This window comes from Asterias amurensis, chromosome 21, assembly GCF_032118995.1.
Source record: "Asterias amurensis chromosome 21, ASM3211899v1".
Classification (NCBI taxonomy): domain Eukaryota; kingdom Metazoa; phylum Echinodermata; class Asteroidea; order Forcipulatida; family Asteriidae; genus Asterias; species Asterias amurensis.
In genome coordinates, this window is record NC_092668.1 from 12499959 (window position 1) to 12527179 (window position 27221).

The 27221-nt window shown below is 38.8% G+C and overlaps 1 protein-coding gene across 2 annotated transcripts in view; it reads left to right on the forward strand.

Moving 5' to 3' along the window:
- LOC139953132 (uncharacterized) overlaps positions 1–27221 on the forward strand; it is a 127456-nt gene that overhangs the window by 85667 nt on the left and 14568 nt on the right. Inside the window, exons 3-19 of one of the 2 annotated variants that reach the window (XM_071952552.1) lie at positions 2310–2363; positions 4365–4381; positions 4727–4771; positions 6000–6134; positions 7551–7577; positions 8852–8896; positions 9084–9137; positions 10178–10204; positions 15119–15145; positions 15913–15948; positions 16534–16617; positions 18003–18146; positions 19386–19430; positions 19795–19839; positions 20000–20104; positions 20485–20547; positions 21918–21980. In XM_071952552.1, the coding sequence (XP_071808653.1) occupies positions 2310–2363; positions 4365–4381; positions 4727–4771; positions 6000–6134; positions 7551–7577; positions 8852–8896; positions 9084–9137; positions 10178–10204; positions 15119–15145; positions 15913–15948; positions 16534–16617; positions 18003–18146; positions 19386–19430; positions 19795–19839; positions 20000–20104; positions 20485–20547; positions 21918–21980 (1016 nt within the window). Of the gene's footprint in view, positions 1–2309; positions 2373–4364; positions 4382–4726; positions 4772–5999; positions 6135–7550; positions 7578–8851; positions 8897–9083; positions 9138–10177; positions 10205–15118; positions 15146–15912; positions 15949–16533; positions 16618–18002; positions 18147–19385; positions 19431–19794; positions 19840–19999; positions 20105–20484; positions 20548–21917; positions 21981–27221 lie in introns of both variants that reach the window. The other variant, XM_071952550.1, reaches the window with a different exon arrangement.

The window sequence follows — 27221 nt, forward strand, 5'->3', positions numbered from 1 at the left end:
GGTTTATCTTTTAACACTGCGTGTGGACAGAATGACATCCGGTTTTAACTCACAACGGACGACCCATTGTGTGGTTCAATGCACACGCCCGGGACCCGGAGTGCTTGTATACGGTTTCTGTTGCCTCTGATGCTGAAAAGCACCGAGTATTTATATTAATTTCTTGCCGCTTACCGAATTGGCGAAACCCTCTCGATCGGTGTATGCAGTTTAACACAGGCCCACGCCCATGATTCATTAAATTCTGAAACAAAATTATATTTTCCAAGCTTTTTTTGTTGAGTGTCCTACAATAAATTGAAACTGTTTTTCATGCGCATGCTACGAGCGCAGCGAAGAAGCATATTTTGTAATGCTTCTCACATGTGTACAGCGCTGCCATCCCATAGTGATCAATCTCTGATATCCCATAGTTATCCATCACCGATCCCGTGGATGTGCCTTTCTATTGCCGTCACCGTTACTAGCGTGCTGTACTTTCAATCTAGGAGAATGAACTGCAGTGGGCGCGAGGCTGTGTGTAGGGGAAATTCCCTACGCCAGCAATATCACCACGTTGTTGGGAAGTTGGGAAAATACTGCAACGTACATGTATTTACGTAACTTGCACGTGTGTAGTTGTGTTTATGAACGAATCGGAATAAAAATCGCGGCACCAGCTTTTGAGAGACCGCAACTTCCAATCGATTGAAGTACAAACTAAAAGTATTTTTTAAATCGGAAACGGTGGTATAAAACAAAACACAAAAATGAAACGTGTTCTGTTTCATGGATATGGACAATATTTTGGTGAGTTTTCTCGGCGGTTTGTATCAATATTTTGCTTGTTTAAAAAAATAATTTCGAGTCGTGTTCATGTTTGTTTTAAGTGCCCATATCCTCCCAACCGTAAAACTGTTACCGCGTTCGAGTGAGCCATTTGTATCCAATAATTATGCCCTGTCTGATCATCCAGGGCATGGGGCACTCAGTATCTCGGCATACTCGGTGCGTGATCTGATGAATAAAACCGGATGTAGAGCAACGGGGTCGCGTCTACTTTGACCTCTTAAAACCGAAGATAAACCGGATCGGGTTTAACTCTGTGCTGTCTGAACGCAATGGGTTTTTATTTTTACGACCACCCCCCGCTGCTCGTAAAAGTTAGACCGGTTCGGGTCTAAGTTAGTACGCTGTCTGAACATACCCCTAGTCTGGGGATCTTGGTGGTAAACCGCCGGATCGTAATTTATACGATTTATTATTAGAATCTAGAAGGATCCACCATGCTCAAGTAAAAACTTTAAAGTGGTTAAAGAGAAGCTTTATAATTGGTTATCACTCTTTTAAAACTAAAGGCGATAAAAACTTTCTTGATTTTGGGGGTTGAACAAAGAATTGACTAGAGTGGGATTCGAACCAAAGACCTCCGGATTAACGTGCCGGCGCTCTACCAACTGAGCTATCTAGCCCTATCTTGGCGGTGTCCCTATTTTGTCAATATCTTACTTGGTCAGAAGTACAGCAGCTTTTCGATAGTAAAAGGTATTCAGAGAATCAGTTCCTTTTGAAGTAACGTGGTTATGGAAATCAGTTTTTATTGCCCAAAATTTGAATCTGAGAGGCCTGGCTGACAGTAAAGCAGTGACCGTTGGGAGAAAAAATAGTCCACATTTTGTCTGAACCGGTAGTTTTGTATTTCAAGCGAATCATAGAGTCTGTAAAAGTCCTGAATTGTAACATCTAGGAGCTTCTGTGTCTAGAATTAGGGGAAACCCAAGCCAGCAATCCATTTGTCAGGAATTTTCACAATTGCCAAATCTCATGCCTTGATGTTCAATGTATTGAATGTGATTCGAAGATTGTGTTTTAGGTGGTAAATTGCATGATTTTGTTGATTCCAAAATGTATTTATTTTCAAAATGCACTCTTATTGATGTTCAAATTTATAGTGTATTAGACCCCTTGCACAATGCGAAACGCACCTCCTAAGAATGCGCGCCCACAATTTCCATCATTTTGGGAGTCGATTCCTCGTACAAAATGTTGAGATTCCCAAAATGGCGGAGAGGATAGGGGCAGGTAGTGTGCTGTGCATTGTGCAAGGGGGGTCTGTTTGTGTTAGTCTATACTTTATATTGTACCGGTTTTTTTTTTAAGTAGTTTTGTTTTATGTGAAAAAAACAAACAAAAGCGATTCTACTTTTTGAATCTGAAAATGTCTGGAGTGTCACATCTTTATTTTTGTATTTGGTAAACAATGGTTGCATGACGTGTTGTGATATTTTGTTTATTTTTTGTTGTTGTTTGTTGTTCTTTGTTTACTTCAGGTCCCCCTGGTTCCCCCGGCGATATCGGTCCCCCTGGTGAGAAAGGCAGGAGAGGTAAAAAAGGTGAACAAGGCCCACTCAATCCCGTGTGGTTTTTTTTCGAATTTGTTTTTTCCAAAGAGTCGTTTCCAAAGAACTCTTTCTTTCCTCTTTCTTTTAATCATTTCTGCTTCACGCACTAACTGTTTTGCTTTCATCTGAGTTTTGCACATGCACTAATTGTTTTAGTTCATCTGAGTTTTTTGCACATGCACAAAGTATCACACTGGCTGGGTACCGGTATACTTTCTTCTTTTACTGAATCAGTATTCAACTGTAGAATATTTGGTTACCAATTTTTAAACTACTAACATAAAACTTTAGCGTCCATTGAAGCAAAGGATTGTGGGATACATTTCTGGTCTAAAAATAGTTCGTAGGGGCTTTCCAATGATGTCAGTGACAAGCACAAAATATGCTCTGGAAGATCACAAGGTCGGCGTTTGTAGCGTTTTGTTTTGCTATGGATTATTATGTAGGTTCGGCAGTTATTGGTTAGAACATTTTTCCAACCATATTCATTTCTATATTTACCTTTTTACAGCCCAAATCGCCCAATCTGTGGCAGCATGTAGGCCCTAAGGCCCCGTCACACAGGCCCCGATAACGAGAACGAAAACGATAACGATAAAAATGCACGCCCTCGATTGGTTGAATGAGCGTGGGCGTATTCTGCGTGGAGCAATTTAACCAATCGCGAGCGTGCATTTTTATCGTTCTCTTTTTCGTTCTCGTTATCGGGGCCTGTGTGACCAGGCCTCTACTGTCACTTCAGCCTTAATTACAAGCAAATTCAGCTCGACAACTTGGCAATCGGACATAATTATTTGGGAGGGAAACAAAGTTAAGGGTGCAGTTTTTTTTGGGGTTACTTTTCCCAAGCGGAAGCTAGTTATGATTGATTCATTACCCTCTCACTCAAATGGAAAGTAATTAATTAATCCTAACCTTGCGATATTTGATTTATATTCACTTACACAACACATTGCCTATTAATATCCCTTATCCTCTCCCAAAATTAGCAGTCTCCCTGAGCTAATTAGTGATGTCCTTGGATTTGGAAACAAATCTTAAGATTTTCTTGAAAGGAGCATCCATTATGAGTCATTAAACATTGGGATCTGGATTTCAAATCATTTACAAGAAACTTTGGAAATTTTTACTTTTTAGAGAAACTTTAAATGAGCTTTCCCGTTTCTAAGGAACAGTAAAAATTTAAGAAAAATTTAAGAAACAGGGATACCCAACCCGAAGCACACTATCAATGTACAAGATACAAATAACAAAAAAGATTGATTTCTCAGGAAATGTTGTACTGCTACTAACTCCACCCCAACTTTGCTTATCTTTGTACTAAAACAAAAAGATGCTTTTTGCAGAGATATTTTGCTGTCCAACCATTTTGTTCATGGGAATGAGTAGTCGTTGTTCCTTAAATTATTTAAAACAAAAAGACAAAACTTTTCTATAAGAACAAAAGTTCTTAGTAAGATTAAAAGAATTAGGATTATTCATTTGTTAATTTTGACCTTTAAATTGCACTTCTGGTAAAACTGCACACAATTAATATTGCTTGCTATAAGTTTCACTGTTGTTTGATCACTTGATATATTCTAGCTTTATAACAAATATAACTGTTATTTGATCACTCATACATAACAAATAGTTTTTATCTTGATTTTGTGTGTGCAAAATAACCTTGATAACAATTGGAACTTAGAACCATAACTTCATACTTGACTAAACAGAATAATACAGTTTGTTCACCATGAAATAGTTAACCAAGAACCATGATAACTTGTTCACTTAGAACCATAATATAGTTTAACTAAAAACTATAATTTAGTTTGTTCACTACAAACCATAACACAGTTTGTTCGTTATGAGAACCATAATATAGTTTGTTCCCTAAGAACCATAATCTGTTTTGTTCCTTAAGAACCATAACATAGTTTGGAGTTTCATATAATCTAAAGATTGTGGTATTAACACTGTTTATTTTCTGTTTCTTAACAGGTACGGCGGGCTTCCCTGTAAGTATTGGTTTTGTGTCTACTTTCTTATATCACCAAATCACACCCTAATAAAGTGAGGTGAAAGTTGAACTCATTTGGATAAAGAATTCATTTATTATTAAGGGAATCAATGTGTGGTGAAGAGGTTTTCAACTAGTGGTTTAATCCCAACGAGGCTTGGTTCTTGATAATTTTACAGAGACGAAGTTGAGGTAAATTATCAAGAACCAGGCCTCGGCAGGTTTAAACCACTAGTTGAAAACCGATTCAACACGCTTTGATCCAGTATATTTTTCTTAGTAACTAAATATAAACAAGGCATTCTCTTCCTTGTGGATTATAACTTGTTTTATATCTCAACAGGGTCCGATTGGATTAAAAGGAGAGACTGGTGGTGTAGGTGGCCAGGTTAGTAAAATAATGAAAACCTCAACTAACAAAATTATCTCCTGACAATGACACCTAGAGCAATCTAGTCAAAACTTTGAGACCAATTACAAACTCCCTCCGTGGTAGTGAAGTTAACAACGATCTATTAAAAGCTAGAGTTGTAGTCCCAGCCGATTTTGTTCCACCCAGGTAGTAGTTAAAAAGCAGGACGGTTCTTTTCAGAACTGAGAAGTCTCCCGAATTCCGAAAATCTACTCTGCCGTAGAACAATATAAAGTAAGACAGTTCTCCAAAGAACATAATCTACCTGGCAAATAGACACATACATGGTATTACCACAAACCAAATATTCAAATCAAAATAGTCAAGCAAGGCACCCTACCTATAGATACCCCCCCCCCCAATTTCTGCCAGCTCATATAGCACTAGCCATACCTACTTCTTTCAATGTCTATGATTACATTTGGGATTTGTAACTTAAACACACAGCCGGCACGGGTGTTGGTTTTCGGAAACAATTTTCTTTCCAACATACCTTACCTGTGGTATTTTCACCTGACCCGGAAAATCCATTATAAGAACTACCTCCCCTTTGGAACAGGGGGGGGGGGGGCCTGGTCGGAGGTGGGTGATGCAAACAAAATTGGGAAGAGATGTTATAAGAAAAAAAAGCTCCTGGCATAAACATGTGCCATTCCTGTTTGTGTTGGAAATAGGGACCACACGCTGCAGGATGCTTGTATGTGATTATTGTTGACAGGGTTTTTGTTTGGATTAAAGACACTGGACACTATTTGTAATTTTCAAAGACCAGTCTTAACACTTGGTGTATCTCAACATATGTATAAAATAACAAACCTGTGAAAATTTGAGCTCAATCGGTCTTAAAGTTGCGAGATAATAGTGAAAGAAAAAAACACCCTTGTCACACGAAGTTGTGTGCATTTAGATGGTTAATTTTGAGACCTCAAATTCTAAATCTGAGGTCTCGAAATCAAATTCGCGGAAAATTGCTTCTTTCTCGAAAACTACGTCACTTCAGAGGGAGCTGTTTTTTCACGATGTTTAATACCATCAACCTCTCCCCATTACTCGTAATCAAGAAAGGTTTTATGATAATAATTATTTTGCATGCTAGCTAGCGCTGCTTATAAACACATTTAAAACTCCTCCAGACACAATTTAAAAATCAATCAAAATGCCGACATTCTTTGTAAATGTATCTCCATTTTTTTTCCTCTGATAGGGTCTTCCAGGGATGCCGGGACCTATTGGTCAGAGAGGCGATCCGGGCTTTAAGGGTGATTTGGGATCTGGTGGCCTCATCGGTCCTCCTGGTCCACCAGGAACGCCCGGGGACCCGGGTAAGAAGGGTGACAAGGTGAGAAACTCGTGGGTGACTTTTTAGTCGATGATGGGTGGATTGAGGGGATGGTTTGTTTATGGCAAAGTCCTAAACAAACGGATTAGTGTTTGTCGTTGGAATACTTTCATCAATAGTCTGACTTTCAGATGGGAAGTGTTCGACTGGTTAGTGGACACCAATTTTATAACTGTTAAGAAGTAGTTGACAAATAATTTTGCTCAGCATTGCTGGCTACAGGGAACCAGTTACAAACACTATTCATCTTATGTTACTTTGGCTGGTAACCTATCCCTGCTTCGGTAGAAAACCCAAGGGCTTTGTCACATGAGGCACCTTTAACAGGCAACTTAGAGTGTATGCTACAAGAGTAAATTTGGTAGCACATGAGTACATTTTTTAGCATTGGTTTTGAGATCCACAAGAGAAACAGGTGAACATTGAAAAGTCAATGGCTTTTCTTTTTTGAGATTGCCTGGATTTTGTTGCCTGTAATTTGCCTTGTGTTGCTTGGCCTTTAAATGATGATTTATTTCATAAATGAGGGACAGCTCTTTTTAGACTCTAAGGTGACTCAGTTTTTTTTGTTCACTCTGCGTAGTTTTCTCTGGTCATCGTCAGGGAAGTATGGTGTCACTACTAAGGAAATTGAATAAATACATTAAGGGCGATTTTGGTCAGTTTACTGTGGGAAATGGTTCATCAACGCAACAGTCACAACTCCATAGTAAACACTTCATAACGTGGTAGAACTCATCAACAAACAAAGTTACCGGCCGAAATACCATGAAATTTAAATTAATAGGATCTGTTTCCTGCTAGTTTGTTTCCGAAGGTAGAGGTTAATTTTGTGTCTATGAAAAAGCCACTGGAGCGCCATGGCAGCTCGGGGGTGGATTTCACAAAGGTAGTCCTAACTTAGGACTAGTCCTAGGCAATGCTAAGAGATAGGACTGGTCCTAAGTTAGGACTAGTCCTAAGTTATGACTACTTTTGTGAAATCCTCCCCAGGGTTGTATACTCCCCAGGGAGCTGAGAAAGATTAAAGGCATGTTTTTGGCCGAATGACCAGCCGTCGATTTCACCAAGCTTTTCCTTAATTAGGATTAATCCCAGGACTTAGGACGAGTTAAGTTCCCTATCCATAGACGTTAGAACGCATTGAACCTATCCTAAGTTAGGACGGGTTACTATTATTTGTGTTTTTTATTATCTGAATGAATTTGTTGAGCGATTTATGTTTCTAATTGCCTCCAGGCAGCCTCGTAGCAAAAGTTGTGGGTTCGAATCATCTGCCAATAGGATTTCTTTTACAGGAATCGGGAAAGAACTCAGGAGTAAACAGATGTTTTGTTTGGTTTAATATCATACTTTTTCTTTCAATTTTTCAATGTGATTGTGTTTACTAATGGTTTATTTTCTTCTCTGTTTTAGGGTGATTTCGGTGTGGATGGAAGACCGGTAAGTTCAAGGAACCAGTTTTGATAAAATTGTGGTTTTATTTGCAGAGAATTTTAAAGGGTATGGGAATTTTTTGTGCGACACAAAACCCCAAATCTACAGATTTGACATTAAAGGTTTAAAGACAATGATGGTAGAAAGCTTCCCTTGAAATACTTGCTGAGGTGCAGTAGTTTTTGAGAAATTAGTAAAACAATTTGTTTGCATGTACAACAGATTTATGCGACTCTCCCTATCACATTGCTCTGTGATTTTTTATTCTTAAATACTTGACCACTAATGAAGCTGAAACTTCTACAGGTAAATAGGACGAACTTCCAAATTAGATCAAGAAAACAACGGAGATCCTTCTCTTAACCAAATCATTTCAACTGACAGATAAATTCCATCTCACAATTCTCTGACTCTTTGATCAATTAAATCACATAAATTAAATTCCAGGAAATTAGTTCCACATGATGAACTAGTTCTCCCTGATAGATCATATTGAGAAAAAATAAATTGGCAGGTCCGTGGTGAAATCAAGACACTAATAAATTAGTTCCTCCCAGAGAAATATTTTCTTCTTAAAAATTTTTAAAAATCAGGTTTGAATTACATGATTCTTTATCTTCTTATTTTTATATTAATATAAATTATTTCTAGTGAGGAAACCAAGGATGCCTCATAAGTCTTGCAAGCCTTGGAATACCTGTAAACAAGGGTACTTGCTATGTGAGCTAGAAACACTGGGGTTAACCCCTACTCCTTTTAAGGAGTGTTTTGGGGATCTTTTAACAAACACTATCAATCATAGTACACAGGGGTTGATTTCACAAAGAGTTAGGACTCGTCTTATCTTGAGTTAGGATGAGTAACTCGCCCTAACTTAGGATTAATCTTAAGGTCTGCATGCTACAGTGCAGGGTTGGGACTCGTCCTAAGTCCTAAGATTAGTCTCAAGTTAGGAAGAGTTTTGTGAAATCGACGGCAGGAACCTATGGCTTAATGTCCAATCCAAAGGACACCACTGCTAAAAATAAGAACAAATCTTATTTCCAGAGCAATTTTTCTTGTGTCACTCCCATAAGTCTTGGTAGAAACATTTTCTAGGGAAAGATTTTTTAAAAAAGAAATTAGAAAAATTAGTGCAGACAAATTATTGTTTTGCAAAAAATAGTTAATGGCCTGACGTTTCGACCCTAGCAGAGTCTTGCTCGAAGGAAAACACAACCAACACAAAATTATTGTTTTGTTTGCGTGGCTTTATTATTAATGTGTTTTGTTTGTTACAGGGTTTTGATGGTGAGCCGGGCATTATGGGAAAGCCAGGACAGAAGGTACGAATCAGAACCGTAGATTGTGTGAAAATTTCAGCCTCTGCAATAAAGCTCTTTCTGAACACCGCTTTTGAAAAATAATCATTTCAGCCCCCCAAAAATGTTTTGTTTAACAATTGAGATCATGATTTTCTTTTAGAAAGTGGTGGAATTGTTTGATAAAGTTGTTATTTATTGTTGTTTTTAGGGTGACAAGGGAAGTATTGGCGATACAGGTCCAGAAGGAATGGTCGGTCCAAGGGTAAGAAAAACTATTTTACAATAGTGATCATTATTTGTTTTTACCCTAACAACGATGTGCATTAAGCACTGCATTCTAAGTGCTTTCCCGACGTCTATGAAAAAAATCCTCAGGCAAATCACTTGGGTAGGATTCAAACCCACAACCATCGCATTGATAGAGCAGATGTCTTACCACTAAACCGCAGAGCTAGCCCAGTAGCTAGAGGCAGTTCGAATCCTGTATTATGTGTAAGGGGATAAAGAATATAATTTGTTTTTATCCTGACATTGGCGGAAAACTGAAAGTCCTGCAAACAAACTTGCAAAACAACTTTCAGAATGCTCACACTTGTTAATGAAAATGGAAGATTTTTGTCACATTTTGACTTGTTTTTCCTTCTTCTTGTTTTGGTTGCTGTTGTTTTTTATATCCTACTTGATTTATTCATTCACAAGGGACCACTTTCTCTGAGCCTCTTCAGAATAGGCCTGTGATTTGTCAAGATTCTTCACTGATCTCTAAGTTCCTTCAGATTATCTTGAAAGAGGCAAACTTGCCAGCACACAGACCAATTTTCATAGAGCTGCTTAAGCACGAAAAGTAGCTAAGCACAACATAATTATGCTAACCAGAATAAGGGTATCAGCCAAAACACAGGCAGAATGTAAACTTTGTGACTTGCATCTGATCATCATTGCTAAGCAGGGATTTCTAACCAGAATAAGGTTACCAACAGAGCTAGCCATGTCAACTTGTTCATTATTTGACTGGTATTCTGCTCATTCCCGCTAAGTAGACAATTGTTAAGAATTTGTTTCTACTTTTAAGCAGCTCTATAAAATTGGGCCCAGACCTTTTGAAATGATGTAGAGCATCTGTTTACCTCAAACATGTAATATTCTCTATATTCAGAGAATTTTGTTTCCACACTAAGAGGAAATTCTTAGACATTTTCTAAATTTGTTCATTTCCATTCAATCTCGTCAGAAAAATCGTGTAATATTTTATGAACTGCAGATCATGCTTTTTTAATATACTGTTTTAATTTTGTGTTGCAGGGCCCTGAAGGTCAATCCGGGAGAATGGTAAGATATTAATTTTTTTTTTTTATCTACAACGCTCGTTTTCAAAATCTCCAAACCCATCACAGGACTGATACTTTACAGGCAATGAAGGCGATTGCCTTCATTTCCCCTAGTCATTGCCTTGGTGCCCTTGAAATACTGCAGTAGAAATTTCCTCATAGGGTGCCCTTTCCCAAAGAGGAAATGCCTTGGTGCCCTTGCCCTATCAAAACGAAGCATACAGGCCTGCCACCATTATAGTATACAAAGTGCAAGTCCACTTTATCAATCTGGGACACTTCATCAAGTGTAACTTGTTATCTTAAAAAGTAAATTTTGACGGAATAAAGTACAACTTTGTATGAAAGAGGGCAAGTGGCACAAACATCTCTCTGTCAATAAACATAGCGCTACCTAATCATTTATCAAGTCGCTTAATTTCTCCGGTTTGAAGATTTGTGTTACCCCATGATGTGGGAGGAAACTACGTGTGTTTGTGAAACGCTTTGCGTGTACTTTGAGTTCCGGATCACTTTATTATCACGCTTATCAATAAGACGATTTGTGAATCTTTTCGCTAATGATGGGGGGTGTTTATCAAGATGAACGTTGTGATGTTAGGATCTTAAGGGCCCTGTGAAAGGAATGAAGGTCGTTTTGCAGTAAGTGAGCGTTAGTCACTGTCCCTGTGAGCAAACATTAAGTGTGTGTACGAGGGTGCTGAAAGGCAGTGTTACAAACACATACAGTTTGTCACTGTATCATGTGTTTCTTTTTGTAAATGTCAGGTTTTCAGATTAAATCTGAGTAAAGGATTATTCTTAATGGCGGATCGTGGGTTTGATTTTTGTCGGAGGAAAGTTCCATGATTTGACTACTCATTTCCGGAACTTTCCTTGATGAAGAAAAGCCTGCTATAGGCAGTGACTACAGTACACTGTACATCCAGACCTGGAAATAACCCACAGCTCCCTAAGCAATTGCTGTGGTGCCCTGATCTTTTGCTGTGGTGCCCTGTGCTTTTGCTGTGGTGCCCTGTGCTTTTGCTGCGGTGCCCTGTGCTTTTGCTGTGGTGCCATATGCTTTTGCTGCGGTGCCCTGTGCTTTTGCTGTGGTGCCATATGCTTTTGCTGCGGTGCCCTGTGCTTTTGCTGTGGCAACCTGTGCTTTTGCTGTGGTGCCCTGTGCTTTTGCTGTGGTGCCCTGTGCTGTTGCTGTGGTGCCCTGTGCTTTTGCTGTGGTGCCCTGTGCTTTTGCTGTGGTGCCCTGTGCTTTTGCTGTGGTGCCCTGTGCTTTTGCTGTGGTGCCCTGTGCTGTTGCTGTGGTGCCCTGTGCTGTTGCTGTAGTGCCCTGTGCTTTTGCTGTGGTGCCCTATGCTTTTGCTGTGGTGCCCTGTGCTTTTGCTGTGGTGCCCTGTACTGTTGCTGTAGTGCCCTGTGCTTTTGCTGTGGTGCCCTGTGCTTTTGCTGTGGTGCCCTGTGCTTTTGCTGTGGTGCCCTGTGCTTTTGCTGTGGTGCCCTGTGCTTTTGCTGTGGTGCAAGGTTCCTGTACAAGTTTCTCGTAGAGTTGTCCCTCACCAGAGGAAAGTTGCTGGCACATGTGGAAATGTTGGAGGGAACTTTTTCTACAGAGGAATTTCTCTGTCTTAAAGACAATTATTTGATTTTTAACACAGTGCTGCCATCTTGGTTTTGTTTGGGAGGTAAAGCCTGGCTCTACTTTTTGTCAAATAAGAATCAGTATAATATTACAAGGACGACATACAGGGCACAAGACAAAGGTCTGATTTAAGTCTCTTCACACAGGAAGGTATCTTGGAAATGAGTGGGGTTTGCGCAAGGGAAGTAGGCCACCTTCCATCTCAATTGACACTCTATTATCTAAATCCTCTTCTGTTCTTCCCGCCTCCAGGGACAACCCCCCACCTCCCCCTCCCTCCCCGCCAATCATCAACAGGGGGGCATAAAGAATACCTACATCCCCCCTTTCAATTGCTGGATGGCCTTTTAATAACCGTGAAAATTCCCAGCCTGCTTGCTTTCAAAACACCTGCGAGGATGCTTATATAAGATTCCTTCCACTAAATCTGGAGAAAAATCTAGAGCTAACTTTTTTCAGGTACCTCTACTTCTCTCTCAAGGTAGGGGGGGTGTCTACTTTAACCACAGAGTTGTAGACAGTTGGCCAATTACGTTTAAAGTAGTCTGAATCAATGGGGGTGACTTCATCAGCAGACTCTCTTAACAGTGGTCTGCTGGCCAGACGCCAGCTAAAACACCCGATGACCAGTCAAAATTCACCTAAAGTTTTCTACTGACTAGCTAGTTCAGTGTTTGAAAGCATCCTCGTTTCATTTATGCTATACATTAGTGAAAAGGCTTACGAAGCTGCAAACATGACAAGAGAGCTTAGCCTGTTCGTCCAGTCACTAAAAAAGTGCAAAGGGGCAAACCCTGTTTTTCTTCCCCTGGACTTGCTCATGTCCAGGAAAGAAAATCCAGGTGTTTTTAAACACAGCTTTGGGGTTTCCCCACAGTTGGGAATAAGATGGAAAACCTAACAAATAAGTCGCTGTAAATTGCATTTAATAGGGTTAGAATTGCATTAATAAGGACCCTGGGAAGATAACTTGTCCGAATTCATAAGAGCATCTTGACACTTGTTACGTTTCGGTTCGTGTCATTCTTGCCAACTTCTGAGTCGTACTCTCAACAGGGTCCACCTACCCCCTAGAGTCACAGACAGTTTAGTTAATTTGTGGGGTGGAAACGGAGCTATCGGTTACTCTGAAAACGCCACTAGGGTAGAACACGTTTTCCCTTGTTCTGAAACAGTACACCGCAAAGTGTGAAACATTTCTGTCGAAGACCCCTCGTGGGAGTCTGGTGAAGCGGAGAATTCCCACAACTGTACCCCCTCTTCAAGATAGCGTGCGGAAAGCGCCAGCTTGTCTGTTTCTTCTGTAAATACCTCGAAGGAGGTGAGGTGTTTCTCAAATTCCTCGGAGAGACTCAAGAATAGAAACTGCTCTGTACTTCTTAAATTTTTGAGGGAGTGGTTCCCCTCTAGGGAGGGTAAGGACCTCACGTGTTCGTTATTCTGACAATTCACTGGTGACCATTTAGTAAGTGCGACAAATTAGCAGCTTCTTGTTTGAGTTTTAAACAAACGGTGAAACTGTCTGATGAAATGTCTTTGAAAGCGCTGCTAATCCGCAGTAAGTTTAGACTGGTGTGGACTTTTTTTTAATGCTACACACGAAGTGTGGAGCACTGACAAAAGAGGTCCACATAATGAAGGGACTTCAAACACTCTGTGGACTCACACCAGTCCACATATTTTTTTTTACAGTGTTGAAGAATATGATTTTCCTTAAGTGTAAATAACAAAGGAATGTCGACTTATCTGCAACACAGATGTGTGGGTGTGGTTAGGTATACTAAGTTAAACCGGGGACCTATAGCAAAAGACGACATCAGGGCCCCGGGCTGGGTTTTTATAGGTACCCAGTTTGAAAGTGTGAACGGACCAATTGGAGCTGTTGCAAAAAAGTCCTATAATCCCAACACAAACAAACTAGCTGAACTTAATTGAATACAGAAGGTCTCAACAATGAAATGCAACAAAAAGTAATGATTTGAAACATCACTCTACACATTCCCAACAAAAAAATGGAGTACAATGATAGGGTCCCCAGTTGGGCAAAGGTTCCTAATTGGGTAAAGGTCCCTAGTTGGGTAAAGGTCCCTAGTTGGGCAATGGTTCCTAATTGGTTAAAGGTCCCTGGTTGGGTAAAGGTCCCTAGTTGGGCAAAGGTTCCTAATTGGGCAAAGGTTCCTAATTGGGTAAAGGTTCCTAATTGGGTAAAGGTCCCTGGTTGGGTAAAGGTCCTCAGATGGAAAGTGTGCACAGACCAATGGGAGCTGTTGCAAAAAAAGTCTAGATAATTCCAACAAAAACAAAGTAGCTGTAAAACACAATGGAGTAATGATTTGAAACATCACTCTACACATTTCCAACAAAAAATGGAGCACAATGCAGAGGAGTGTTGAAGTATTTTGACACGTGTTATGACTGTGTGGTGATGCATTCATGTAGTTTTTGTTTCAATGACCCCCATGTGTTCAACAACCTGTTATCTAATGATGTATGGGTGTAGCTTGAAAGTTTGCCAGGTTCTTGTGTGATTCATGTTTCAGCTTTAAGAGATAAATGCTGTGTCCCAAAAGTGATGTGCTGAAAGTTTGTGTTCAGCATATGAATTATTCATGAGCTAGACTGTTTGCTAGTGCAGTGCCCCAAATTGGATTTGCTGATAGTTTGTGTTTAGCATATTATGAATTATTCATGAGCTAAACTCTTTTCCAGTTACTTATGCGATTCATATTAAGTTTATGAGAGAAATGCTGTACCCCAAAAGTGATTTGCTGAAAGTTTTGTGATAAGCATACATGAATTATTCATGAGCTAGACAGTTTGCCAGTGCAGTGTCCCCAAATTGGATTTGCTGAAAGTTAGTGATTATATAACATTCATGAATTAATCCATAAGCTAGACTGTTTACCAGGTACTTATGCCATTCATATTAAGTTTATGAGAGAAATGCTGTACCCCAAAAGTGATTTGCTGAAAGTTTGTGTTTAGCATATATGAATTATTCATGAGCTAGACTGTTTGCAGTGCAGTGCCCCAAATTGGATTTGCTGAAAGTTAGTGATTATAATAACATACATGAATTATACGTGAGCTGGACTGTTTACCAGGTACTTATGTGACTTCCAGTTCATGCCTTCAGGAAGACGGACAAGATCAATTTTGTGCAAAAAGTTGCAGTCTTAAGAACAGTTTAACCAAAACAATGGAAAAGTAGGGGTGGGAGTACTGTAAAATGTTTGTAACTCATTAGAATGTTTCTTTTTGTTTATTTTCAAACAGGGTGAGCGAGGAATGAAAGGTCAAAAGGTAAATATTAAAAATGTTTTAGCAAATTGTAATATAGGAAAAGAATGAGCTTGAATGCCGACTAAATATACATTATGAGATCTCGACAAATTCAGGAACTTCCACCCTTTTGGAATCTTTTGTCGTAAAGTTGTCAAGTTCTGTAAAAACTTGCTCACGAATTGATTTTCTTTTTTTGATGGCTGTAGCAGGCATTCTTCCTGTGTTAGTCTGATTTCTGATTTGTCTGCGCTTTCAAAAATAATTTAAACAATGTGATTAAATAGTCTGAAAAGACTGTTAAAGCCTACACCATAGAGCAAACTGATCTGACCTTGTACTCAAAAATATTTTCCTACTTTTACCAAAGGACAAAACATTGTGCTTGTTTTAGAGGTAGCATTGTTATGACTGTAGCATTGGTTCTATCTGTAGCAATGACTAGTCTATCTGCAGCATTGACTCTGGCTTTATCACTGGCTTGGCTCTGGCTGTATCAATCCTAAGCCACTGCTTTTGGATAATCTCACAACATGCTATAAATCACGAGTGCTCAAAAAGACACACTTGTCCCGTCGCTCAATCATGAATTCCTGTTCGTCTTCACATTGTGTAATCGCTGGAAAAGATTAATTAACTGTTGATTTATACTCAACTTGGGAAAGTGCAAGAGCTTAGGTTTTTAAGCCGTCACGATTTTGACATGTTTTCTCGTTTCCTATGTGACGCCTTCTGGGTGATTAAATGTTTCACTTTTGTTTTCCTTTTTTTTCTTTTACAATTTGCAGGGCCAAGAGGGACTTATGGGAGAGCCTGGAATGGAGGTTAGTGTCTGTTTTAAATTATCCAACTTATTATCGACTCGATTCAATTCAAAGCCATGTTTATTTCCACATAGCATCATCGAGAAGAAGAAAAAGAAGTACAGTCAATATACATAAATGTGGAGGGCCATTCCAACAACTGGGTCTTGTGGTCGAGGAACAGCCTATGACACCGTGGTCAAGTGGTTAGACTGCTGAACTTGCAATCACAAGGTTGCGGGTTTGAATCCCCCAGCTAACTACTGATTTCACAATGATTAGAATAAAGATTGTCGTCTAGTTAATGAATCACAATTTCTTGATTTGTGTAATTTATAATCATAGATGTTAAACCAATGTTTGTATGAGAGAGATTGGCTGTTGCCAGCTTGGTGTTTATCCCTTGTTGGAGTTTGCTGAGTTCCCTTGATGGGAAGATCATTCAAACAAACAAACAAACAAACAAAACAAACATTAGCTTTACAAAAGACAACAAAATAACACCTACATGTACATGTACAACATTTAAATATATTTTGTACTGTTTTGAACGGGTTGTTGTATTTCATAGCCATCTGAACGATTTGAACATATATTTCTTTACAGGGTGAAGTTGGACCAATGGGACCTGCTGGTACACCAGGGGACAGTTTTGACCCAGACAACAACATGCACGTTAGAACAATCAAAGTAAGTTCTGGATCTTACCCCAGAAATCGAATTCTGCTCAGGGTACAGGTGATGAGTGTGCAAAAGAGCCATGATTGTATGTCTTTGTACGTGTGACTGGTGTTTGTAGTTTTGATGAAGAGACAGATCGAAGAGCTCAAGATGGTTTGTGAGTGTGAATGAGTTCTTGAAGATACTCAGGTGAAGATCCATTGATGCACTTATATGTAATAAGGAGAAGCTTGAATTGGATTCGAAGAGAAGAACACAAGCGGGTTGTGGAGGTGAAGGCCATGTGTATTTGATCAAAAGTCATTTCATTTCATTTATTCTGGTTGTGAAGCCAAGGACTCTCAGAAAATCAAACTTATAGGAACACGTTGCCTTGGATCGGTCGAGTTGGTCTTTGAAAAGCAGTTTTAACCTTTTGTTACAAAATGCATATGGTTAGAAAGATGTTTTAATAGTAGAGTACAATGATTCACACAAATTTGCCTTGAAATTGCGCGGTTTTCCTTGTACTTTGCGAACTAACATGGGATGGAGGGCCGTGTTAGTCGACGAGTACCAGGAAAACCACGCAATTTCAAGTGATACTTGTGTGGGATCATTATACTCTATTTTTAAAATATCTTTCTAATCATATGCATTTTATAACAAATGGTTATAAACACTTTTCAGAGAACAACTCATCCGATCCAAGGCAACGAGATTTGAGAGGAAAACCTCAGAGAACTTTTCAAAAGGACTATTCCAATGTAGCCAGGAAGGGACTGAAACCTAATCCATTTATATTGTAGTGCCCCAAGCAGGATTTGAACCGAGGTCCTAGACGTGGAAGGTGAGGAACGATACCACTTCACCAACCTGACCACCCAGAGTTCTTTTTTTTTATATTCAAAATTATACTTATTTCCATACATCATGAAAAAAGAGTACAAACAATGTTTTTTAAGGAATAACCAATAAGCAAAGCTATTTAATGAGGGTGAGAAAAACATAAATAGAGTATGGAGGCATCATCTGGAAGCCGATGCTTATGTAGGGATGCCTGGGGACAGACAATGAACGGGGACAAGAACGAACAGACAGACAATTAGAACAAAGACAGACATGATGAAGACAACAATGATGAGAATACTGTAGTTGCATAATAATAATAATAATAATACCAATAATAAAAATAATAATAAGAAATCGAGAAATAATAAAAAGTGTTTGCTGACAACTAAGCAAAAGTGAAATGAGAGTGAGAAGGCAAACTATGTCATATACTGGGAGAGGAGAGCTCTTTTGTAGGCGCGTTTAAATTTTTCAACCCTTATTTCAAAAAGGTAAAAAATTTATTTTTTTTGTTACATTTTGTCCATTTTTAACATTTAATTTTGTATGTTTTTCTCTTGTAGGGTGAGAAGGGAGACTCAGGGCTGAGAGGGCCACAAGGCTTGTCTGGTCGTGACGGGTCGCCAGGGAATGATGGTTTCAATGGAACGGATGGGATGCCCGGCTTCAATGGGATGGATGGAAGGGACGGCAAGACTGGGTCACCGGTGAGGAATTAAGGCATATTAATTTTTGGTTTTTACCCATACACCGATGCGTGTCAGCACTGTATACTCAGTACTTCCCGAGTCCTGTGAAAAAATATCACAGGTATGTCACTCGGGTGGGATTCGACCCCACGACCCTTGCAATTCCAGAGCAGTGTCTCACCAACTAGACTACCGAGGTTGCCCGGCAGCTAGAGGCATGCTTATCAGAATCAGGTTACCAGCCAAAACGTTATTAGATGTAAATTGTGATTGACTGGTTCCCTGATAAATTTGACTTAGCTCTAAGCTTAACCTTTTAGAGTTCATCCATTTGAATTTTTAACACAACTTTTTTTCTGAAAAAAATACACCATGGAATAGAAGATTGGTTTTGTTTTAGAAATAAAGGTACTATGTTAACATGGGAAATAGTTGAAAATGTCAAGAAGTAAGTAAGTGAAGTATAGGTTTGCGTCCACTATAGGCATTTTAGTGCAAGCCAGTTCTGGCCACTGTGGTCTTCAAAGGGATAAATTCTATTTTAAAACTAACAAAGCTGATTGAAAATGGCTTCACAATGACTCTATAACGGCTAATGAAGCCACTTACACAACGGCTTATGAAGCCACATCAAACAAAGGCTCATGAAGCCATAATCGAGGCCTTTAAAAAAAAATGCAGTTGGAGGTCTTTGACTTTGGTCCAATTTGTAATTTTCCATCGCAATGCAATTAATTCACACCTGGTCAGACAGGGTTATATATGTCACTCCCAAGCTTTACATTTCTTGGACAGTTCGTTGTTTTCTTAGTCGTAAAAACTGACATTGTAAATCATTCGGCACCGGGCTGGGCCAATAAACCACTACTCTGCAGGTGTCTGAGTTTCCTGTTAACACTAGGTTTGCTTTTATTTCATGTACTTTTTTTCGTGTTGACTTAAAGTTGACGTTTATTGCTGACAAAAAGTGACACGATTAAAATAGTTTCGTAACCAGGCCTCAGTCAATGAACTAAATGTCATTGAGCGATTGTACTGTGACCTTCTCTGTTAATTTTTCAATTTTAATATTTGTGTTATCGAGCAATACCCTGGAGTTAAGCTTCTTTAATTTTAGTTTCGTAGTTATGTTCATAACAGTTAATAACATTTTGTATTGATTGATGTTGTCATGAAATAAGTTTGTCTGAAATTAAGGTACATACAGGTTCCAATTTTGTTCAGATTTTGAAATGAGTTTCGCTTGCCTATTTTTAGGGTATGAAAGGGGAGAAAGGTGATTCTGGTGCTGTAGGGGAAATGGTGAGTATAGTCTTGGTTTCTGCTAGTGTAATTTATTAATGGGCGTCTGTGACAAATTGTTGAGCCAGGGTCCAGTTGAACCTAGTTGGAACTAGTTGAAAACCAGTTGATAAACTAGTTAAACACAGTTAAAACCAGTTGGTTTAATATGGGAAATGGACAGAAACCAACTGGTTTATAATTTCAACCTAGTTGAACACAGTTAAACCTAGTCCAAACCAGTATGGAAAATGGACGAGTTTTGGTCACTATCCAGTTGAACCAGTTGACCCCAGTTAATTAGGTTCAACTGGAATTTTGACCTGGGAAACACCAAGATTAGATTGAGTTTAATCAAAGACATCATTTATAAATGTTTTTGCAGGGCATGAAAGGCATGCAAGGATTCCCGGGACTGCCAGGAGACAGGGTGAGTTTCAAGGAATTTATTTTTCAACGAAAAGCTGTGCAAGTTTTGGTGGTTTAGACACAGGGGTGTTGGTTGGATTATTGGTATTAACACTTCTTGAGACCAATGTTGACCATTGAAACTTTGCTCATTTGGTCGTCTTTTTTCCCCCTCATCACAGGGTCAGAAGGGTGAGGCGGGAGACAGCGGAGAATTAACACAAGGGTTACCGGGACCTGCTGGTCCACAGGGCCCGCCTGGCGACCCAGGACTCATGGGACAAAAGGTATGTTTTAATTTTGTTATCATTCGTCTCCTCGCAGGTTTGTTATTTCATCACACAAAAATGAACACAGTCTGCGACTATTTTGTCAGCCCTACCAATCCTTATATTACATGAATTTTCTACAAAACACAGCCAATACTCACCTAACTTTCGTTTAACGGTTGGACTAGTATCACTAGTCATCCTCAGAATGATGCACCACCACTCGGTTGGTGGCGCTGTTTCCTGCTGCAGCCACTGGATGGTGGTTTGGCCGATTGTGTCCTCCCCCGGGGTGGAACTTGGGGTATGAGGGGGTCCTATATGTGTGCGAGTTCATACCCTATATAACACCTTTGTAGTGGATAAGTTTCACTGATATCTCACATATTTTATCTCAGGGTGATTCGGGAGCGGCTGGCACCCCAGGGAAGACAGGTCCACAAGGTGTTGAAGGAAGCAAGGTGAACCTTTAATTTAATTTTGTAAAGAGAACATTTTACTTCAAGTTCAAATATTTGGGGTCAAGAAACCCTGTATGATGGTCAAAACTTAATATGCAACTGTTACCTTACATTCAGAATTTAATATCAACTTATTTGTGCCAAGAACTCGCTTTTCAACTTTTGCAGAGAGATCATTCTCTGGCCCCAAAGTGTGGAATGAGCTTCCTACACAGATCAGACATGCCAGCTCACTCACCTCAATCAAGACACTCCTTAAAGCTCACCTGTTCCAGCAGGCTTACTAACCATTCAACTGTGCCTCAGCGCCTTAGAATAAACTCTTAATTTTGGCGCTCTACAAATGACCTTTGATTGATTGATTGATTGATTGATTGATTGATTAATTGAATGATTGATTGATTATTTAATTTCAATTTGTTCAGAATTTAAGTGCAGAAAGTTGTTTAGCAGAAACAAATGCTCAGAAAATAGAATGAACCCTTGCAGACTGCCCACCAACAAAAATTACCTAAGGTAACAGTGCAAAAAAATAGTTTATGGCCTGATGTTTCAACCCTAGTAAAGTCTTTTCTTGGAGGCTAAATGACAACACAACATTTACCATGGTCAAGTGGTTAGATTGCCGGACTTGCAATTACAAGGTTGTAGGTTCGAATCCCCCAATCTAACCGCCGATTCCTCAATGACTAGAATAAGTATTGTCATCTAGTTACTGGAATTTGTGAAATTCATAATCATAGACGTTAAACCAGACATTAGACCAATGTTTGAGCTTGGCTGTTGCCAGCTTGGCGTTGTTGGAGTTAGCGGAGTTCCCTTGACGGGAACATCATCTAAACAAAAACTAACAGGTATACTGTATAATCTTGCCAAGACAAAGTCTCACGTTTAAGCTTAGCAGATATCTGAAGATGATTAGATGGAACAATAATTGTATTAAAGTTGTTAAAAGATTTGATGTCTGTTTCATGCTCTCGTGAAGGGAGAAAGGGGCAGTGCTGGCCCTATTGTCAGTCAGTTCGGAATAATGCAGGTGAGGTGTAGAAACACGCATGAAATAGCCGTATGGTGTCAGATTAAAGAGTTTCATTTTAGTCCTGGTGTGGATGTTGTCTCTGATACTGTTTTATGTCTTGTAGCATGAAGTGCTGTTTACTTACATTTATAAAAAAATATGTGTTCAAGCTGCATCCAAACAGACAAATTATTTTAATGTTAATTCAATTTTGAACAAAATAAATAGATTGTTTGTGTATTTTATATAACAGTTGTGGTACACGAAGTGTGGGCCTTGGACATCACTGTTTACCGAAAGTGTTCAATGGCTTTAATTTCTCATCATAACTTTTTTGTTGTATTCCTTACAGGGACCACCAGGCGACAAAGGAGACATGGGTGATCTGGGATTACCAGGGGAACGTGGACAACCTGTAAGACTTATAAATGTATTTCTCAGTAACAAAACTTTTTTATGTGTACCTTGAGAGAAATATTTCTACCATCTTGTCCGTGTTTGTTTGTTTGTTTGTTTGTTTGTTTGTTTGTTTGTTTGTTTGTTTGTTTGTTTGTTTGTTTGTTTGTTTGTTTGTTTGTTTGTTTGTTTGTTTGGTTGTTTGGTTGTTTGGTTTTGTTTTCTTTCTTTTTTCTCCGTTTGTTTCCTTCTGGCACCACTTTTCACCCTTAACTTGTCAAGATACATAACAAATTCTGAGTACAATAGCCCCGCAGGCAAAAAGTCCTTGATTTAAAAAATTTCTTGGAAACTTTAAAATACACACTTGCCTTTTTTATGATCAGCGAGTAAATTTCTCGTACGAAAATTCTGAAAAAGTCTTAAAATTTCATCAGTATAAATGCTTTGACCGGTGGTGACTTTTTGATACAGTATTGAAACTGCATCGTACATTTGAGACTTCCTGTGAGTGATTCCTGGACACTGCCGGCACAAAATTACCTCTTCCTCGATAATGATTGAAATATCCTCTCTCTAGAGGTCCAAAACGCTACGACAAATAAATCTTTTGATTCTTCTATAATCCTAGAAGAGAATTGACAAAGGGTATCAATTTCATTTTCCCCCTGAAAAAGTCAGAATAAATTATCAAATACTTTTCTTTATTCTGGTTTGGCAGCCCCGTTCTAGAAACTTTACACAACTGCTGCTTTGTCAACTTGTGCAAGTTTCTTTTTGTTAGTTATTTCTAAAAGTTTTTTTTATAGAGATCGCCATGCATTACAAGGCCACTGAGGTCTACATTGAACTGATTTTGGCTAACGACCCAAATCAACTGCCACCAGGGGCACGGTGCCATCACCTATTCTTAGGGCTGAAACAGGGTTACCCTATTCACAGTCTATAAGGATGTAGGCATGGGTATCATCCACTAGGAGCATGGCTGGTAGCCCCAACAAAATGTGTGCACAACTTTTGCAATAAATGATGCGAAAGTGAACTTACGCAGATGGGTAAAGTTTCATGAAATCGGGGATGTTTAAAATTGAAAGAAACCACATGATTATGTCAAAGTTTACATGTTTCATTCCCGCAATCCATGAGTTTTTAAACGAACAAGCTGACCATGACAGGTCCCGTATTTGAGTCACATTAAGACCTTTAAATACGTGTTAGTGATTGAAGAAGTTTATAATTTGATCGACTCGACTTTGAAGATTTCGTTTGTTTTTGCCAAATTAGAACTGAGTAATTCTTTATCATCAGAAACCATCAGTGTCTTTTTCCTTTAAAAGACTCAAAAGTACACAATTTAGAACGCCAAGACCATCATACATTTGTTCAATTTGTTCTAAGTTACTCAAAAATAATTGGTAATGGCAAACCTAAACTACGTCATTCTCGAAACTATTTCCTCAAAACTAAACGATTATTGAGAGAGGAGATTTTCTTGAGTTTCCTGTACTTTTTTGTTGATATATTATGAGAACTTAACTCACTGACCAGTGCCAAGGGAGGCAATGTCATATCAACTCAAATTCCCCAAGTAATAATGGATGGCAGGAATTATTTCTTGTGCCAAAACATGTCCGAAATCTTATCACACTTACACAGGCTTTCTGATCATGACAAAAAGCAGTCAAATCCCAAACTGATTGAGGAAAGAAAAACACCTTTCCTGTTAGTTGGATCCGGCCGTGCGAAAGAATCTAGTTTTGTTTTTATTTAAAAAAAAAAAAACTGATTGATATCTTTACACATTTTTTTTAAAACCTAAATATACTTGTTCTTTTACTTTAAATATTGTTTTACTTTGATATTATGTCACTTATCATACTCCTTCCGTTGTCTTGAACTGTCTTATAGTTCTTGAAGCTTGCATGTACTTCTTAAAAACCATGTTCTTCCCATTTCTTTCCCATTCCAACTTCTTTAGTCTTCATATTGTCGTTTATTTGTCTATTCCTTGCTTGTCTTATTTCTACTCTTCTTCTTGTTTTTCTTTTTGTATGACATTCACAATGGTATAGCTCTCAAATTCCTGTCTATTTGCCTTGAAAATGTGCAATTTATCGATTGTATCAATACGCGTGATTCACAATACTACCCCCTCTATAGTTTGGCATGAGACACCAATATTGCAGTGTAGGGGAACAAATCAAGAAGTTTTTAGTCAAAATGGCTTCTAAGGCCCTTGTCACCTGAGGCAATTTTTACAGGCATCTTGGAGGCAACCAGCCGCAGTGCATGCTACAGGAACACTCTGGAAGCACATTTTTCAAAAACTATGATCCCCCCCAAAAAATATGTGATTATTCGAAATGTGAGTGCATTTTTGTTTTCTTGGAGATTGCCTGGAACTGGTTGCCTGTAAATTGGCGCTTGTCTCTTATGTAACTACGAAAAAAATTGCCCCAATTTAAGTGGTAACTTGTGATTAAGCACTTCATTGACCACACAGTATTACACTCTAACACGCAAAATGGTTTAAAGCTTCCCATGGACAAACTATAGAGGGCGCTATATTGTGTACCACCCTTATTGCTATGTATAGTTGTTTAGACTGGCCGTGCAGTACTCTATTTAGAGCTTTTGTATAATAAATATATATATATATTATATTCATGTGTAGTTTGCAATAGAGTTGCACCATTCTTCCACTTTTAATCACTTCATTTTATCATCAGCACATTTATAACTTCATCAAAAAAGCTTTCAGCTACAAGATGGAATGTTATGTTAGTTAACAGTCATCTCTATCACCCCTTCTCTTTTGCCCTCTTGTACTTGGGGTCTTTCTCCGGGGATAAGATTCACAGCGAAAAGATCTTTTCTCTGCAACAGTTGTTAAAATTCAAAAACTTTTTAGTGTTCCAAATTTGGCTTTCTAAAGTCAAGATCTATATTGATGGTTGGGGATATCAACTTTTGTGAGTCTCTGAAATTTGAGAGAGACATTTCTTTTGGAAATCAAGAAACGCAAGTAGTGTTTTAAGATTTGAAAGATCATTTTAGAGAGAGATAAGGTTTTTAAGTATCTTCCAAAAATCATGTGGTGAATCTTTATCAAAACAAAGAAAATGGTGTCAACCACAGTTGTTTTTGTAGAACTGACACTCTTAAAAGAGATCTTTACATTGTGCTACTGTAAACCTCACCTAGTTATACTTTCACCATGCAGAGTTTCAAGTCCTACTTTAAAAGGTGTTAGTTTTTGACCAGCCCTTCCCCCCATTTGTCTCCAGTCCTTAAAATCATTTCATGTCTGTGCCGTACTGTAGGGAATGCGCGGTGTGCGTGGCCAGAAAGGAGTCTGGGGCAAATCGGGGCGCAGGGGAAAGAGGGTACGTGGTAGCATGCCAGGCTTATGAAGCATGTGTGCCACACTGAACTGCGCAACTCTAATATCGCTCACTTTAATTGCTGTCACCCAAAGATTATCCCAGTTGGGATACATGTATCCCAATTTGGATATATGTATCCCAATTTGGTGATTTTTATACCCTGATTGGTGATAATTGCCACCGATGAGGGTATCAGAAACTCTTGGGTGACAACTCATTTTTGATGCTCTAATATTGTATGCTTTAACTGGGATCATTGTAACCAAACTCACTTGATTGGGGTAGAGTGTTACCTCGATTGGGTACTAAAAGCCCAATTGGGGTAATGATTAGACCCATCATCAGGAACTGTTTTGAGTGACATTGATGCCTTCTGCTAACTTAACACAGGGTTGTTGTCAACTAAGGTATTAACCCAACTAGGAATGCAAACAAATTGGGAATTCAGCAGTAGAGTTTCATCGGACACTTTGAAATCATTCCAATTTGGGCAAAAACAGCTCAACTTAGGCAAACAATTTGCTTTGCATTAACATTAGGTGTTATATACGAGATGGCCTTTTGGGAGAAGATCGGGACATGGTATTATCCCAATTGAGGGCATCTACACATGTATACCTCAACCGAGGTAGTTTACAGTTGACAATAATACCCTCAAACCAGTAATGTTTACAAAACTCAATAACAAAAATTAATTGAACTGCATTTAACTTAATACAAATTAATTGGAGAGCTATGGACTAACCAAAACTTTCGTGGTAAGAGGTTTTCACTAGACATAAGCAACTTTGTAGGACAAGAAGACATAGTTATTTCATAAAATATTTTACTGAGGAAGCTAAGCTGTTTAAATGTTGATATCAAATTTGTTGAGTAGCATTAGTTATTATTATTTGTTATTCTTTTGATTGAAAAGTCAAAAGAACTGCTTATGTTACCTTTCAGCCTCTCATCAATGTTAAACACTGGTTTGACATTAAAGCAATACAAATAAGAAGTAAAATACTACTCTCAAAAAGATGGATATAACACTCAAACTAAATAAACATTAGGAGTGACGTAGACAAGTGGTCTACGGCGTTGGGCTTAGACAGAGTTGGGCTTTGTGTATTTACAGAATGTAGGTTCGAATCTTGGCCTGGTCAGTTGCAAAGCACTTTATCGTAATTGCTTCTCTAAACTTATGGGTACAAATGGTGAGAGCTGTAATGGACTGGTATCCTGTCCAGTGGGAATAGAAATATTCTCAGTTGCCAAGGAGACTTGACACTTGTGTCCTCGAGCAAGGCACTTTATCAGAATTGCTTCTCTTTACACAGAAGTACTAATGGGTACCAGTTTAATAGACTTTACTTTTACTAATTGAACATTAACATCAGCATCCTGCTTTAACAGCAAATCTAGGCGTTAACAAAACCATGGCATGGAGAGTTATTGTGCAGTGCGCCCTCATTGTCTGTTTTCTGCAACTTGTCTAACGATTGTCTGTAGAAAGTTAACTGACAGCTCATCTTAAACAAACAACACCCCCTAACAACACTACACAACAAACATTAAAGGAACACGTTGCCTCGGATCGGTCGAGTTGGTATTTGAAAAGCGTTCTGTAACCATTTGTTATAAAATGCATATGGGTAGAAAGATGTTGTTAAAGAAGAATACAATGATCTACACAAAACAATATGCCTCAAAGTTGCATGGTTTTCTTTTTACCTCGTCAACTAACACAGCGACCATGTTAGTTCGACGTAAAAGGAAAACTGCAATTTGGAGTGATACTTGTGTGGATCATTATATTCTACTTTTAAAACATCTTTCTAACCATATGCATTTCATAACAAACCGTTTCAAACGCTTTTTATAGACCAACTCGT